Source organism: Mirounga angustirostris, unplaced genomic scaffold, assembly GCF_029215605.1.
Source record: "Mirounga angustirostris isolate CCGP_5_RB_7025 unplaced genomic scaffold, mMirAng1.0.hap1 SCAF_4, whole genome shotgun sequence".
Lineage (NCBI taxonomy): Eukaryota > Metazoa > Chordata > Mammalia > Carnivora > Phocidae > Mirounga > Mirounga angustirostris.
The window spans coordinates 41,703,801-41,718,320 of NW_026991712.1; the positions used below are offsets into that span (position 1 = coordinate 41,703,801).

Below are 14,520 nucleotides of genomic sequence, written 5' to 3' on the forward strand. Positions count from 1 at the left end.
CAATAATATAAAATAATGATCCTTTAAATATGCTGTAAGGGATACGCAAGGGATGAGGCTCTTAGAACAGCATAATGATCTTAAACTATCTTCGCATCTTCGCACAGAGTAATGTGGGTTTTCTTTTGCTCTTTTCACCTTATGAAGTTATTCCCTGAGAGACAATGGCAGAGGCTGGCTTAAAATTGACCCCGTCACGGGTGAAATCTCTACTGTGGCTCGGCTCGACAGGGAAGCTGAGAGTGTCTATCGGGTGCAAGTGGTGGCCACCGAAATAGGTGAGGAAAAAAAGTAACGAACGATTAGGGGCTACACCGATAGACATGGGAGGGAAGGTGAGGTGGGTGGGAAAGTTCACTGGATCCGATTGTCAGAATATCTTCTAGTGGAAGGATGATAAAGGTACCGAAGGGGAGGGAAGTGCTCACACCTTCCTGGCTTGGTGCAGGGGGGGATCCACCGGCATCTCTCCGGCAAGGGTGCACCTGCAGGCTGGCCAGGCTGCAGGGGTGCTCTTTCCGGTTGCTCTTGTTTCCTGTGGGGGCTACAGCTTTGGGGAAGGTTCCTGCATCTCTGCTGAACTACATCCCCTTCCTCCAAGGCGGTTGTGGGTTTCTCCTGAGAGCAGGGCCAAACCACTGCCCTGCTGACCTAGGCTATGACTTGCTCCTTCAGCCTTAAATTGCAGTGGCTCGGGGCTGATCCGTTCTGAAACAGAAAATGTTTTATGCCATGTTCTCAACTTCCATATGTGCCGGAATCACCTGGGAGCTTGTTCGATCAGATACAAGGGGTTCATCTCTGGAGACTCTGATTCACTAGGTTTGGGTGGCCCTGGGTATCTCTGTTTTGCTGAAATTGGGTAAGCTTTTGAAAGGAAAGACTTATTATATAGATAAGCCAAGGATGTTTGAATCATCCTTATAATCCTTGCATCCCACTTAATCTGGTCATGGTGATATATATTCCTCTCTGACTTTGAATGTGGAGTTCCAGGGAACTTGAAAAATTAAAATAAACATACACCCATAGGAATAGTATGCTTACCAGTGATAAAACATTAGGTTTCTTTGCATTTAAATGGAATTTTCCAACTTAGCATAGAAATTCTGTTGATCTTATGCTGGTTGAATCCTCTAATTGAGTAGCAAATACATCTGCCCGGTTTACCGAAAAATGAGAATGGAACAAATTAGGACTAAATAAATACAGTTTTAGACCAAAAAAATAAACTTCCAAATGTGAGTCCCAGGAATTGGGAGGTGGAATGGGGAACATTCCAGTGGATGGGAATCATAAAAATGGCCCCCGCATGTGAAAGGATTAAGAAAAACAAAAGTGCCACAGTCAAGTTAAGCCAATGAGGGTAGAAATGCTGGAGTCTGTGCCAAATTTGGAAGAGTTGTGTGCAAGCAGACACGCCTTGCTGAGGCGGATCAGGGACTCGCTCTCTCCCCTGCTTGTTTCCGGACGAGCACGTTCCACTCTCACATTGTATACATTGAACTCTTGATTTAAAAGCTCCTGATTAATCAGTAGGAAGTTTCCGGCTGAGCCTTTATGCCTCACATTCCACTACAACATACTGTGGAGATCAACACTTCACTTTGGATGTGTCCTAGAGACCTCTCACGTTTTAGAAGTTCCATGAATCAAAGCCAGGATCCCAAGCCCTGTTCCCTTTGTTGGTTCTGAAACGGTGCAGATAGATGAAATGACTTCAAGAGCACCGTGGCTTTTCCTCCTTTGGTTATGTGTTGTCAGGGCCATGGAAGACAGTTGAAAAGCAAAGCAAGAGGACAAGGTTCACTGGAATTAAAACAAGATGGGGTCAGGGAAACTGTGGAACTTGTATCTGATTGACGTCAGGGAGAATGAGAAGAGTCAGTGTTTACATTGCACTGGCAGCCCTGGTTTTAAGCACTTAGTGTAATAACTTAATCCTCATACAACACTATAGGTAGGTGCTATTCTTGACCATATTTTATGGATGAGGAAGTCAAGGCACTGAGAAGTGAAGTAACTTGCTCACAATCACACAGCTACCATCTGTTAAGGCTACAGAGTTAAAATCTCTCACCGCTACATCATAGTAAATAACGTTTGTGCAGCCCTTTACTATTTTCAACAAACACTATGTGTGGGATCCTCACAAAGTCACATATCTTATAGCTGAAAAAACGATGTGTAGAAAACTTAACAAATATGCCTAGGTCAGTGTTGAAGAGAAATTGTGGGCTCTAGAGTCAGACTTCCTGGGGTGGAAGCCTTTCTATTGCTGTGTGACCTTGGGATGTCACACAACTTCTCTGAACCTCAGTCTTGTCATCAGTAAACACACATCGGAGTTGTTTTGAAGTAATGTATACCCAAAGCAATCTACGCATTCAATGCAATCCTGATCAAAATAACACCAGCATTTTTCACAGAACTAGACAAACAATCCTAAAATTTGTATGGAACCACAAAAGACCCCAGATAGCCAAAGCAATCCTGAAAAAGAACAACAAAACCGAAGGCATCTTGATTCTGGACTTCAAGCTCTATTACAAAGCTGTCATCATCAAGACAGTATGGTACTGGCCCAAAAAACAGACACATAGATCAATGGAACAAAATAGAGAACCCAGAAATGGACCCTCAACTGTATGGTCAACTAATCTTCAACAAAGCAGGAAAGAATATCCAACGTAAAAAAGACAGTCTCTTCAACAAATGGTGCTGGGAAAACTGGACAGCCACATGCAGAAGAATGAAACTGGACCACTTTCTTACATCATACACAAAAACAAATTCAAAAGGGATGGAAGATCTAAATGTGAGACAGGAAACCATCAAAATCCTAGAGGAGAACACAGGCAGCAACCTCTTCGACCTCAGCCGCAGCAACTTCTTCCTAGAAACATCACCAAAGGCAAGGAAAGCAAGGGCAAAAATGAACTATTGGGACTTCATCAAGATAAAGAGCTTCTGCGCATTGAAGGAAACAATCAACAAAACTAAAAGGCAACCTACAGAGTGGGTGGAGATATTCGTAAATGACATATTGGATAAAGGGCTAGTATCCAGAATCTATAAAAAACTCATCAAAATCAATTGCAATTGTACTACTAGGTATTTATCCAAAGGATACACAAGTGCTGATTCAAAGGGACACATGCACCCAAAAAATAAATAATCCAGTTAAGAGATGGGCAGAAGACATGAATAGACATTCTTCCAAAGAAGACACACAAATGACTAACAGACACATGAAAAGACGCTCAACATCACTCGGCATTAGGGAAATCCAAATCAAAACCTCAATGAGATACCACCTCACACCGGTCAGAATGTCTAAAATGAACAACTCAGAAGACAACAGGTATTGGTGAGGATGCTGAGAAAGGGGAGCCTTTTTGCACTGTTGGTGGGGATGCAAACTGGTGCAGCCACTCTAGAAAACAGTATGGAGGGTCCTCAAAAAGTTAGAAATAGAACTTCCCTATGACCCGGCAATTGCACTACTAGGTATTTATCCAAAGGATGCCAAGATACAGATTTGAAGGGGTACATGTACCCTGATGTTTATAGCAGCAGTGTCTACAATAGCCAAATTATGGAAAGAGCCCAGATGTCCATCGACAGACGAATGGATAAAGAAGATGTGGTATAGATATACAACGGAATATCACTCAGCCATCAAAAAGAACGAATTCTTGCCATTTGCAATGACATGGATGAAACTAGAGGGTATTATGCTAAGCGAAATAAGTTAGTCAAAGCCATATATCATATGATTTTCCTCATACGTGGAATTTAAGAAACAAAACAGATGAACAAAGGGGAAGGGAAGGAAAAACAAAGTAAGTTAAAACAGAGAGGGAGGCAAACCATAAAAGACTCTTAACTATAGGAAACAAACTGAGTGTTGCTGGAAGGGGGGGGGGTGGGCTAAATGGGTGGCGGGCGTTAAAGAGAGCACTAGTTGGGATGAGCACTGGGTGTTGTATGTAACTGATGAATCACTAAATTCTACTCCTGAAACTAATACTACAGTATCTATTAACTAACTTGAATTTAAATAAAAAAATATTAGCACATAAATCTTAGTTATTATTATTATCACTGAGACTTTTTAACCAGGAAATGAAGCCAGGTCTGATTCTAAAATCTTGCTATCTTCCTACTACCTCAGTACACCCAACTGCTTGAACTGTGTGTGTGTGTATTTTTTTTTTTTTAAGAAAAAGAAGTATCTTTTTCCCATTAAGAGGAAAATGAGAGAGCTGATACCATGTTTCAATCGCTCACTGCCTTAGGTGGCTCCTCCCTGAGCTCCATAGCCAGTTTCCACCTGACCCTCTCGGATGTGAACGACAACCCCCCTCGGCTAGCCAAGGACAACTCAGGCTTGTTTCTGTGCCATCCCCTCCAAACAACCGGAAGTGTTATTTTCAAGGCCACTGATGATGACCAGCAGTCATTTCGGGGTCCACAGTTTGAATTTTCTCTTGGCAGTGAAATCTTACAAAAGGACTGGCAAGTTTCCAAAATCAATGGTAAGTTGTCAAAAGTACATCAAACAAGCACTGATCAATGATTAAAATTAGTTTTTATTTGCATTTCTTCCATGCTGCAGGTACATGCTCTGAAAGAAAACTTGTAGAGAGGAGCTCTTCAGAGGGAAGAAAGCCCTGGGCTTTGGAGGGAGGAAAGATTAACACACAGCATCCCCTTTAGTGTACATTGGACAATTGGATAATTGAACAATTTGAACAGCATTTGCAAAATTTCCAATGGCAGCTGAGAAACAGATTTCATAATGGTTCTTAAAAACAGCTTCATTGAAATAACAATTGTCATCCAATAAGCAGCACATATTTAAAGTGTACAATTTCATAAAAATTGATAAATGTAGATATCATTGAAGCCATCAGCACAATAAGGACAAGAACACTTACACCACCCCCCAAGATTTTTCATGCTCCAGTTGCAAATCCCATTTTCCACCCCACCCTGCCTATCCTCCACCCCCTATCCTCAGGTAACCACTGATCTGCTTTCTGTCACTATAGATTAGTTTGCATTTTCAAGAATTTTATCTAGATACAGTAATACAGTATGTATTCTTTTTTGTCGGCTATTTTCACCTGGCATCAATGCTATAAGCATTTGTGAACAAGAATTTTGTAAGAGCATACACTTTCATTTTTCTTGGTTGAATCCCCAGCAGTAGAATGGTTGGGCCATATGGTAGCTGCATGGTTAAATTTTTAAGAAAATGGCAAATTGTTTTCCAGTTTGTAACATTTTCCATTCCTATGGGCGCATGAGAAGTCTAGTTGCTCGATGTTCTCCCCAACACTTGTTATGCATAGTCTTTTTGATTTTAGGCATTCTAGTGAGAGTGCAGTAGCATTTCATTTTGGTTTTAATTTATATTTCCCTAAAGACTAATGGTGTTGAGCATCTTTCCATGTGCTTATTTGCCACCCATGTATCTTCACTGGTGAAGCGTCTGGTCAAATTGTGTGCCCATTTGAAAAATTTGGCTGTTTGGTTTCCATTGTTGACTCCTAGCATTCTTTCTATAGCCAAGATACAAATTCTTTGTCAGATAATATGTTTTTGTTTTTTTTTTAAGATTTTATTTATTTTATTTCAGAGAGGGAGTGAGGGGGAGGGGGAGAGTGGGAGAGGGAGAAGCAGGCTCCTGGCTGAACAGGGAGCCTGATGTGGGACTCGATCCCAGGACCCAAGGATCATGACCTGAGCCGAAGGCAGACGCTTAAGGACTGAGCCACCCAGGTGTCCCTGTCAGATAATATGTTAATAGATACTTCCTCACAGGACATGGCTTGTGTTTTCATTTTGTAACAGCGCCTTTTGAAGAACAAATTTAAAATTTTTTATGGTATCTGATTTATTGATTTTTAAATTTTATGTAATTTGTGACTTTTTTGGTGTAATATTTAAGAAATTTTTGCCAAACCCAAGGTTACTAAAGTTTTCTAATTTTTTTCCCCCTAAAGGTTTGATAGTGTCAGCTTTTACATTTAGCACCATGGTCTGTTTCAAGTTAATTTTTAAAAAAAATTTTATTTATTTATTATTTTTAGAGAGAGAGAAAACTCGGGGGGGGAGGGGCAGAGGGAGAGAGAGAGAGAATCTCAAGCAGACTCCTCACTGAGCATGGAGCCCGCCATGGGGCTGGATCTCATGACCCTGAGATCATGACCTAAGCCGAAATCAAGAGTCCGATGTTTAATTGACTGAGCCACCCCAGTGCCCTTCAAGTTAATTTTTGTATGTGATATGTAGTTAAGGTCAAGTTTCATTGTATTTAATAGGACTATTTAATTGTTCTGACATTATTTATTGAAAATATCCTTTTCACATTGAATTGTCTTGGCAGCTTTGTCAAAGATCAAGTGACCACATGTATATGGATCCATTTCTGGACTTTTCTGTTTCACTGATCTCTTTGCCTACCTTTATACCAATATTACACTGTTTTGATGACTGTTACACTATAATAAAACTTCAAATCAGATAGTGTAATTTTTCCAACTGTGTTCTTTTTCAAGAATTTTTCATCTATTCTAGGTCTTTTGCATTCCATATAAATTTTAGAATTTTGCTTGTCCATTTCTATCAAAAAAGCCTGTGGAGATTGTGATTTGGGATCATGTGAATCTGTAGCTGAATCTGGGGGAGAATTGACATCTTAACAAAACTGAATCTTCTAACCCATGGACATGCTATATATCTCCATTTATTTAGGTCTTCCTTAATTTCTCTGAGCAAAGTGTTTTAATTTTCAGTGTATAGTTCTTGCAAAATTTCCCCTAAGCATCTCATATTTTTGATGCTATCTTAAATGGCATTTAAAATTTTAATTTTTAAGTAATTCCAGGATATGGGAATATAATAATTGTTTTTGTGTTTTGATCTTATATCCTATGACACTGCAGACCTCACTTTGCTGTGCTCTCTCTTTTCCTTTTTTTATGACTCCGTAGATTTTCTATGTGGGCAATCCTGTTGTCTGTGAATAGTAACATTTTAATTTCCTTTCCAAACTGGATGCCTTTTATTACTTTATCTTGCTTTTTATTACTGGCTAAAACTATCAGTAGAATGTTGAATGAAAGTAGTGAGAGTAGAAATAACCTGGCTTGTACCCGATATGGGGAGAAAGCATTCAGTCTTTGACCATTAAATATGAAGTTTGCTGTAGCTTTTTTGTCCATGCCCTTTATCAGATTGAAGAATTTATCTCCTATTGCTAACTTGCAGAGAGGGTTTTCTTTTCTTTTTTTTTTTTTTTAAAGATTTTATTTATTTATTTGGGTGAGAGAGAATGAGAGATAGCACTAGAGGGAAGAGGGTCAGAGAGTCAGAGGGTCAGAGGGAGAAGCAGACTCCCTGCTGAGCAGGGAGCCTGACGTGGGACTCCATCCCAGGACTCCAGGATCATGACCTGAGCCGAAGGCAGTCGCTTAACCAACTGAGCCACCCAGGCGCCCTGCAGAGAGGGTTTTCTTTCTTTCTTTTTTTAAACTGGGAATGGATGCTAAAATTTTCATATACCTCTTTTGCATCTATTGAGATGATTGTATTGTTGATTTTTTTTTTTTTTTTGGTCTGTTGATTGGTGAATTATATCAATTAACTTTTGGATCTTAAACCAGTCCCTTCTTGGTATAATGCCTAGTTGGTGGTGAAATATTAGCATTTTTATATATTGTTAGATTTGATTTGCTAAAATTTTAAGGATTTCTCTATCTGTATTTTTGAGGAATATTGGTCTATATTTTTCTTTCCTTGTAATGTCTTTGTTTGGTTTTGGTATCAGAGTAATGCTGGTCTCATAGAATGAGTTAGGAAGTATTCTACTTCTTCAGTTATCTGAAAGAGTTTATGTAAAATTGTTTTTTATTTCTCTCTTAAAGTTTTGTAGAATTCACCAGTAAAGCCATCTGGACCCAGAGCTGTCTTTATAGGAAGTTTTAATTAAAAACTCAATTTCGGGGCGCCTCAGTGGCTCAGTTGTTAAGTGTCTGCCTTTGGCTCGGGTCATGATCCCAGGGTCCTGGGATCGAGCACCGCATCGGGCTCCCTGCTCGGCCGGGAGCCTGCTTCTCCCTCTCCCACTGCCCCTGCTTGTATTCCCTCTCTCGCTGTCTCTGTCAAATAAATAAACAAAATCTTAAAAAAAAAAAAATTCAATTTCTTTAATAGATACAGCGCTATTTAAGTTATAGATCTCTTGTTGGTTGAACTTGTTAGTTTGTATCTTTTAAATAATTTATCTATTTCATTTGATTTGTCTAATTTATTGGCACAAAGTTATTTGCCATATTATTTTATTATTATTTTAATATCTACAGAATATGTAGTGATATCATCACCTCATTCTGATATTGGAAAATTGTCTCTTTTTTCCAAATCAATCTGGCTAGAGGTTATTAATTTTATTGATATTCTCAAAGAACCAGCTTTTGATTTCATAGGTTTTTCTCTATTTTTTGTTTTGTATTTCAGTGCTCAGATCTTTATTATTTCCTTCATTCTTCTTATGTTGTATTTAATTTGTTGTTCTTGTTCCATTTTTATTAAGTGGAAGCTGCAGCAATTAATTTAGAAATTTTTGCTTTGTTAACATGGGCATTTGGTGCAATAAATTTATCTCTTAGTGTCATGTTAGCTGTGTTCCACAAAGTTTGATATATTGTGTTTTCATCTTCATTCAGTTCAAAATACTTTCTAATTTCCTTTTACATTTCTTCTGTGACTCATGGGTTATTTAGAAGTGTATTATATAGTTTTCAAATATATGGGGATTTCCCACATCTTTCTGATTATTGATTTCTAACTTAATTTCATAGTGACCAGAGAACATTTGACTGGAATACTTTTAAATTTATTGGGACTTTTGTCTCTCAGTACTTTAAAGATATTTTTTTACTGTGTTTTGGATTGCATTGTTCTTTTTTGTTCCCTTAAATGTAATGTATCTTTTTTTCTTCAGATGCTTTTAAGATTTTCTTTTCCACTAGTTTTAAGCAATTTGATTATTACATGCCTTAGTGTAGTTTTGTTTGTTTTTCTTTTTCCTGGGATTTACTAATCTTCTTGGATCTGAGGATTTAGAGTTGTCATCAAATTTGGAAAAACAGTTGGCAGTTCTTTCTTCAAATACTTTTTCTCTTCCTAATTCAGTGTTTAATTCAGTTTAACTTTATGAAAAATCATAGCGATAGGGAATAATGATAACCAGCTATATTCAGTAGTATTCATTCTACAGAGAAGTCATGATCGAGAAATCACAGGATGCTTTGGCATCCTGTTTGACATTCTGAAAAGTACACGTAGAGTGGTAATACTTTGGGTAGTTTAACTCATACTTACATCGAATCTTTTCCTGGTCAACCTTAGTATGTACTGCAAAGATGAGCTTTATTCCCGTTGATACATAGTTCTGAGGTTGTGTTTTCATGTCATTCTTTTTTCCCTATTCTGACAGGAACTCATGCCAAACTTTCCACCAGGCACACGAACTTTGAGGAGAGAGTTTACAACATCCCAATCCACATCAGTGATGGTGGTCGGCCACCCTTGATAGGAACAGTGTCTTTACCAGGTAGGTATTATCCCCCAGGCAACTTGGGATAATGTCTGTCACCATGGGTAGTTTGAGAGAATTTTTATCTTTAATAAGGAATTCTGCAACTGTTTACTTGAAAATGTATTTTACTGAATACTGCTCTGCTTTTCAGTTACTTTCTGCAAGTGTGTGGAAGGAAGCTGTTTCCGGCCAGCAGGTCACCAGTCTGGAATGCCCACCGTGGGCATGGCAGTTGGTATACTCCTGACCACCTTTTTGGTTATTGGTGAGTATAATTTCTCAGATTCAAGGATTCCTGCTCTGGGTCTTTGAAACCCTTACCTCAGGGTCTCTCTTCAGGACTGGTCTGATGGCTGCTCACTGGCAATCTATGCAATAGCCAGGAACACAGATCACTAGCAAATTATGAGACTTTCCCAGTTGAGGACTGCTGCCTTCGTACAACCCTTTACTTATCATTGCCTTGTTGGTTGGTTTGGGAAATATAACACAAGAGGCTTTAAAGCATAAATTGTTATATTTTGGGCCTAGTTACTGAGGTTTTGTGATGAAGGAGAAAGAAATGCAGGTGATGTGCCCCTGCTATGTGCCAGGCACTGTGCTCGATGTGGGGGATACAGTGATGGGCAAGACATACCAGATCCTACATTCAACAGAGCTCACAGTCTAGTCTACCATTGTTGGAATAGGTAGAATCCGCTTTCCAGTGGAGATGCTCACATACCTGAAATGTTGCATATTTTCATGACTGTAGACTCTGATTCTTTATTACCCCAGAACAATTCTAGCTTATCACAGGCCTCACTCTGCCTTGGCCCCTGGCCAAGCTAGACAGCAGAGTCCCCATTTCTAGCCATCTTCTTTTTTTGTGAAAAGCGCAGTGCTTACTGTGGTAATCGTCCTCTTTCAACTGTTTTCCTCACCGTAAGTTAAATATTAAAGATAGATCCTTCATCAAGTCAGATCCACTTGACTGAAGGGGTTTACACCATTTCACATCCTTTCTCTTTTAAAAGGAGGGCTGGGATTCTTCTAAGAATTCTTCATTGTTCTCTTGGCATCTGGTCTTTTCGGCCACGACCCAATCTGTCACATTGGACTCTGATTCACAGGTCTAAAAGGGATCTCATTTCCTTATACCATTCCATTCAAGTTTCTCATTGTCACGACAGGGAAGGACCTTTGTGACGTAGCCACAGTCCATCCTGACATGTGCATGGGGATCATCTTTTATCCCTGACCACAGGCTGGTACACACCTTTCATACTAATTGAGCTGGCCTTTTGAGTTTTCACTCACTTACTAAGCTCCCTTCTGCCTTCTAGGCCTTTTCTTACTCTGTCCGCTCTCCCATCTTAAAAGGATTTTTGAGCTTATGCACCAAATAGTTTTCTCCCATGACAATTTAATCCCATAATTTTTGCCACACATTAAAGATTGGATGAGTTTGGGGATATCTAAAGATAGAAGTAATAGGATCTTACAGTTTCATATCCTTACTTTTTTCAAAATAGCTTTGGGATAAGTGCAAGATTCTTTTTTTAAAATTTTTTAAAAGATTTTATTTGTTCATTTGAGAGAGAGAAAGAGAGAGACAGAGAGAGAGAGCACAAACAGGGGGAGGGGCAGAAGCAGACTCCCTGCTAAGTGGGGCTTGATCCCAAGACCTGGAGATCATGACCTGAGCCAAAGACAGATGCTTAACTGACTGAGCCACCCAGGCGCCCCTTAGTGCAAGATTCTTAATCAGTCTCTGAGCATCCAGTCTTTTCTGCCATGATTCCTCCTGTAAATTTACTGCCAGGTTAATTTCCTTCAAACAACTCCCCTTTTCCATATTGGTATCTGGTTTATAGTATGCAATTAGTGCTAAAATGCATGATGTAATTTTGTAGGAGTTCAGAGATAAGAGAAACCAGAAAGGTTAGGGAGTCTACTAGAGCTGGAGCCATGAGGAAGGCACCAAAGAAAATGTGGTATCTGGTGTGGACACACCTAAGCTTTAGGTAGGTGAACAGGTCAGAGAACAGCTTTCTGGTTGTTCTGATTGGACTATTTCCTCTAAAGAAGAGGAAGGACTGGAATAGACATTTATTGACTATGTCCAAAGATCAGGAACTCTATCAGATGCTTATACACATCGTCTTCAGCATATGTTAGATCCTATATTCCTTGGTAAAGACCCAGTGATATCCACCAGCTTAGATATGATTTGGGAGTTGATACATACTGACAACAAAATAAATGATAAGCTTACGAATCCAAGAAAGCCAATGCCTAGAATCCCTTATTCACCAGGACAACAAAACTTTGTTGAACCACAGAAAGAAATGAAGTCACATGAGTCATTTTTTCCTACCACAGTACTACTTTAAAACGAATGTGATAGTACATTTTAAGATTCCATCTCTTTGACCCTGCATTTTCTCTTTTAGGTATAATTTTAGCAGTTGTGTTTATCCGAATAAAGAAGAATGAAGGCAAAGATAATGTCGAAAGTGCTCAGGCATCTGAAGCCCAACCTCTGAAAAACTGAATTTGAAAAGGAATGCTTGAGTTTATGTACTGAGTGCTATTTCAGTAACACAGCCACTTAATCCCATAATTTTACTTTTTTATCCAGCATGTGCACTATAATTTTTTACAGATATACCCTCTTGCCCTTTAATATTTTATTACTCTTTGATATTTTGTGTGCTATAGACATTAGAGACATTTCCCATTCTCCCATGACACTTTCCCCTCTGCAAAAGCTTTAGCTATTTATCCAAAACAAAAAAATGTATGTGTTTTTTCCCTTTAGGGAAAGATGGACTGATGAAATATTCTGTTCATTTTCTCCTTATCAAGATTTATCAGTCATCCACCACAGAACTTCCTGGATTCCATTTATACTTTCTCTAATTCCATCCTGTGTCTCCTTCCTCATGTCTCAGTTGGTATTGCACTAATTTTAAAACATTCGTTGGAGAAAAGAACAAAGTTAAGTCTCAAGAAAAAAATAAAATGGAAGCCTTGTCCCTTGGTGTGAACAGAAACTATTTTGTGTTATTAGCCTTCTTTAACTCACTGTGGCTCATATTGCTCTTCGTTTGAGATTCTTCCACTTGGATATGGCACAAGTCTACCACAGACCACACAGGCCCACTTCCATAAATTTTGGTGCAGAAACCAACCACTGACCAGATTTACTTACTACCTACCATGCTTATGTTCTGCACATGTTTTCCTTATGTGTATGTTAATAAAGTTTTGGTTGCTGTATATTTAACAGTGAAAGAAAATAAGAATACATGGAAAAAGTAGTGACAAAAATCAAGAATAAATGTTGACTGTGGTTTTGTTTCTTGGGCTCTTTGGCTCTGCTTCCTGGTTCTTTGCATTTGTTGAGGGAATATCTGGTAAACAATGATTACTTAACCTTGACCAGAATTGCCTCCCATGTAGAGCTAGTCTGTAAGGAGGAGTCTACAATAAAATAAAAGTTCACTGCTTTCAGGACCATAGGTTGGGTTCAAGACAGATATTTTGAATAAGAAAACCTTAGATATTTGAAGCATTTTTAGGTCTGGAACTATTATTGTCTGGCCCATGCTTTGAACCTTGAAAACATTCAACATTACAAAGCCTCTCAGAATTTTCAAGAGTTTTCTGGAAAAGAACTTGTATCTGCAAAGGTGCTCTTACAATGGTAGCTGAAGCAGGCCATGAAGTTCTATTTTTCATAAATAATCCTTTTTGTGGACTTGTATTGTATTTTTTATAGGCAAAAAATTAAAGCAAAAGAAAATATCCAAACTCTAAGACCTCAGTATTGCTTTCTTGTGTAATATCTTGTGCTTCAGACTCTTTTACCTGTTTTTTCACATGAGGCTCATTGAAAACCTCATAATGGGTAAGGTTTCCCCTTGTCTCACTGTACATTAAAAGATAAAATAAAAAAAAAAATCCCCCCCCCAAAAACCAAAATCCAAGAGCACCAAAAGCAAATTTACTTCACAAGTTATACCCCAACCCAAAGAATAGTCTAACTTTATCAGTAAATTCAATAAGTATTTTACTTGTGTGCTCTTGTTTTTAAAGATTTATTTTATTTTATTTATTTATTTAAAAGATTTTATTTATTTATTTATTTATTTATTTATTTATTTGAGAGAGAGAACACAAACAGAGGGGAGGAACAAAAGGGGAGGGAGAGGCAGACTCCCCGCTGAGCAGGGAGCCCAATGTGGGGCTTGATCCCAGGACCCTGAGATCATGACCTGAGCCGAAGGCAGATGCCCAACTGACTGAGCCACCCAGGTGCCCCAAGATTTTTTTATCTGAGAGAGAGAGAAAGAGAGTGAATATACGGGCAAGCAGGGGAGGGGTCCAGGGAGAGGGAGAGAGAGAGAATCCCAAGCAGATTCCCTGCTGAGCATGGAACTTGACACGGGACTTGATCTTAGGACCCTGAGATCATGACCTGAGCCAAAACCAAGAGTTGGACACCCAACTGACTGACCCACTCCAGCGCCCCTAACTTGTGTGTTTTTGCCCAAGAGTGGCTATGATGTGACATTTATGTCACAGAAAAATGCATCATTGCATTATTTTCAAGAAATCCTATTATCATTATTGAAAGACCAAAGTAGTCCAAGGCAAGTCTGCTGAGGTAGGTTCAGGGGTCTATCCTTCTTCAATTCAGTGTTATTCTCTCTGGACCAATTTGTACCACCTAATAATAGGTTGATCGCACAGAACCTTCTCATCTAAAATCTTTGATTAGTATTCATATTTTTCTTGCTCTTTTTTTTTTTTTTTTCCGGGCTGGCCCTTTCTCTCAACCTTCTCTTCCTTCCACAACCAGATCTTACCCATTCTTAAGGTCTTAAAGAGCAGTTTAAATGCTGGTCCCTTTGGGAAAC

At 38.9% G+C, this 14,520-nt stretch overlaps 1 protein-coding gene across 1 annotated transcript in view; it reads left to right on the top strand.

Moving 5' to 3' along the window:
• CDH17 (cadherin 17) overlaps window positions 1–13,417 on the top strand; it is a 73,030-nt gene extending 59,613 nt beyond the window's left edge. The window contains exons 14-18 of the mRNA XM_064588124.1: window positions 148–278; window positions 4,302–4,541; window positions 9,512–9,628; window positions 9,765–9,878; window positions 12,049–13,417. Of these exons, the coding sequence (XP_064444194.1) occupies window positions 148–278; window positions 4,302–4,541; window positions 9,512–9,628; window positions 9,765–9,878; window positions 12,049–12,149 (703 nt within the window). The 3' untranslated portion in view covers window positions 12,150–13,417. The remainder of the gene's footprint in view (window positions 1–147; window positions 279–4,301; window positions 4,542–9,511; window positions 9,629–9,764; window positions 9,879–12,048) is intronic.
• The last annotated feature ends 1,103 nt before the right edge of the window (window positions 13,418–14,520 follow it).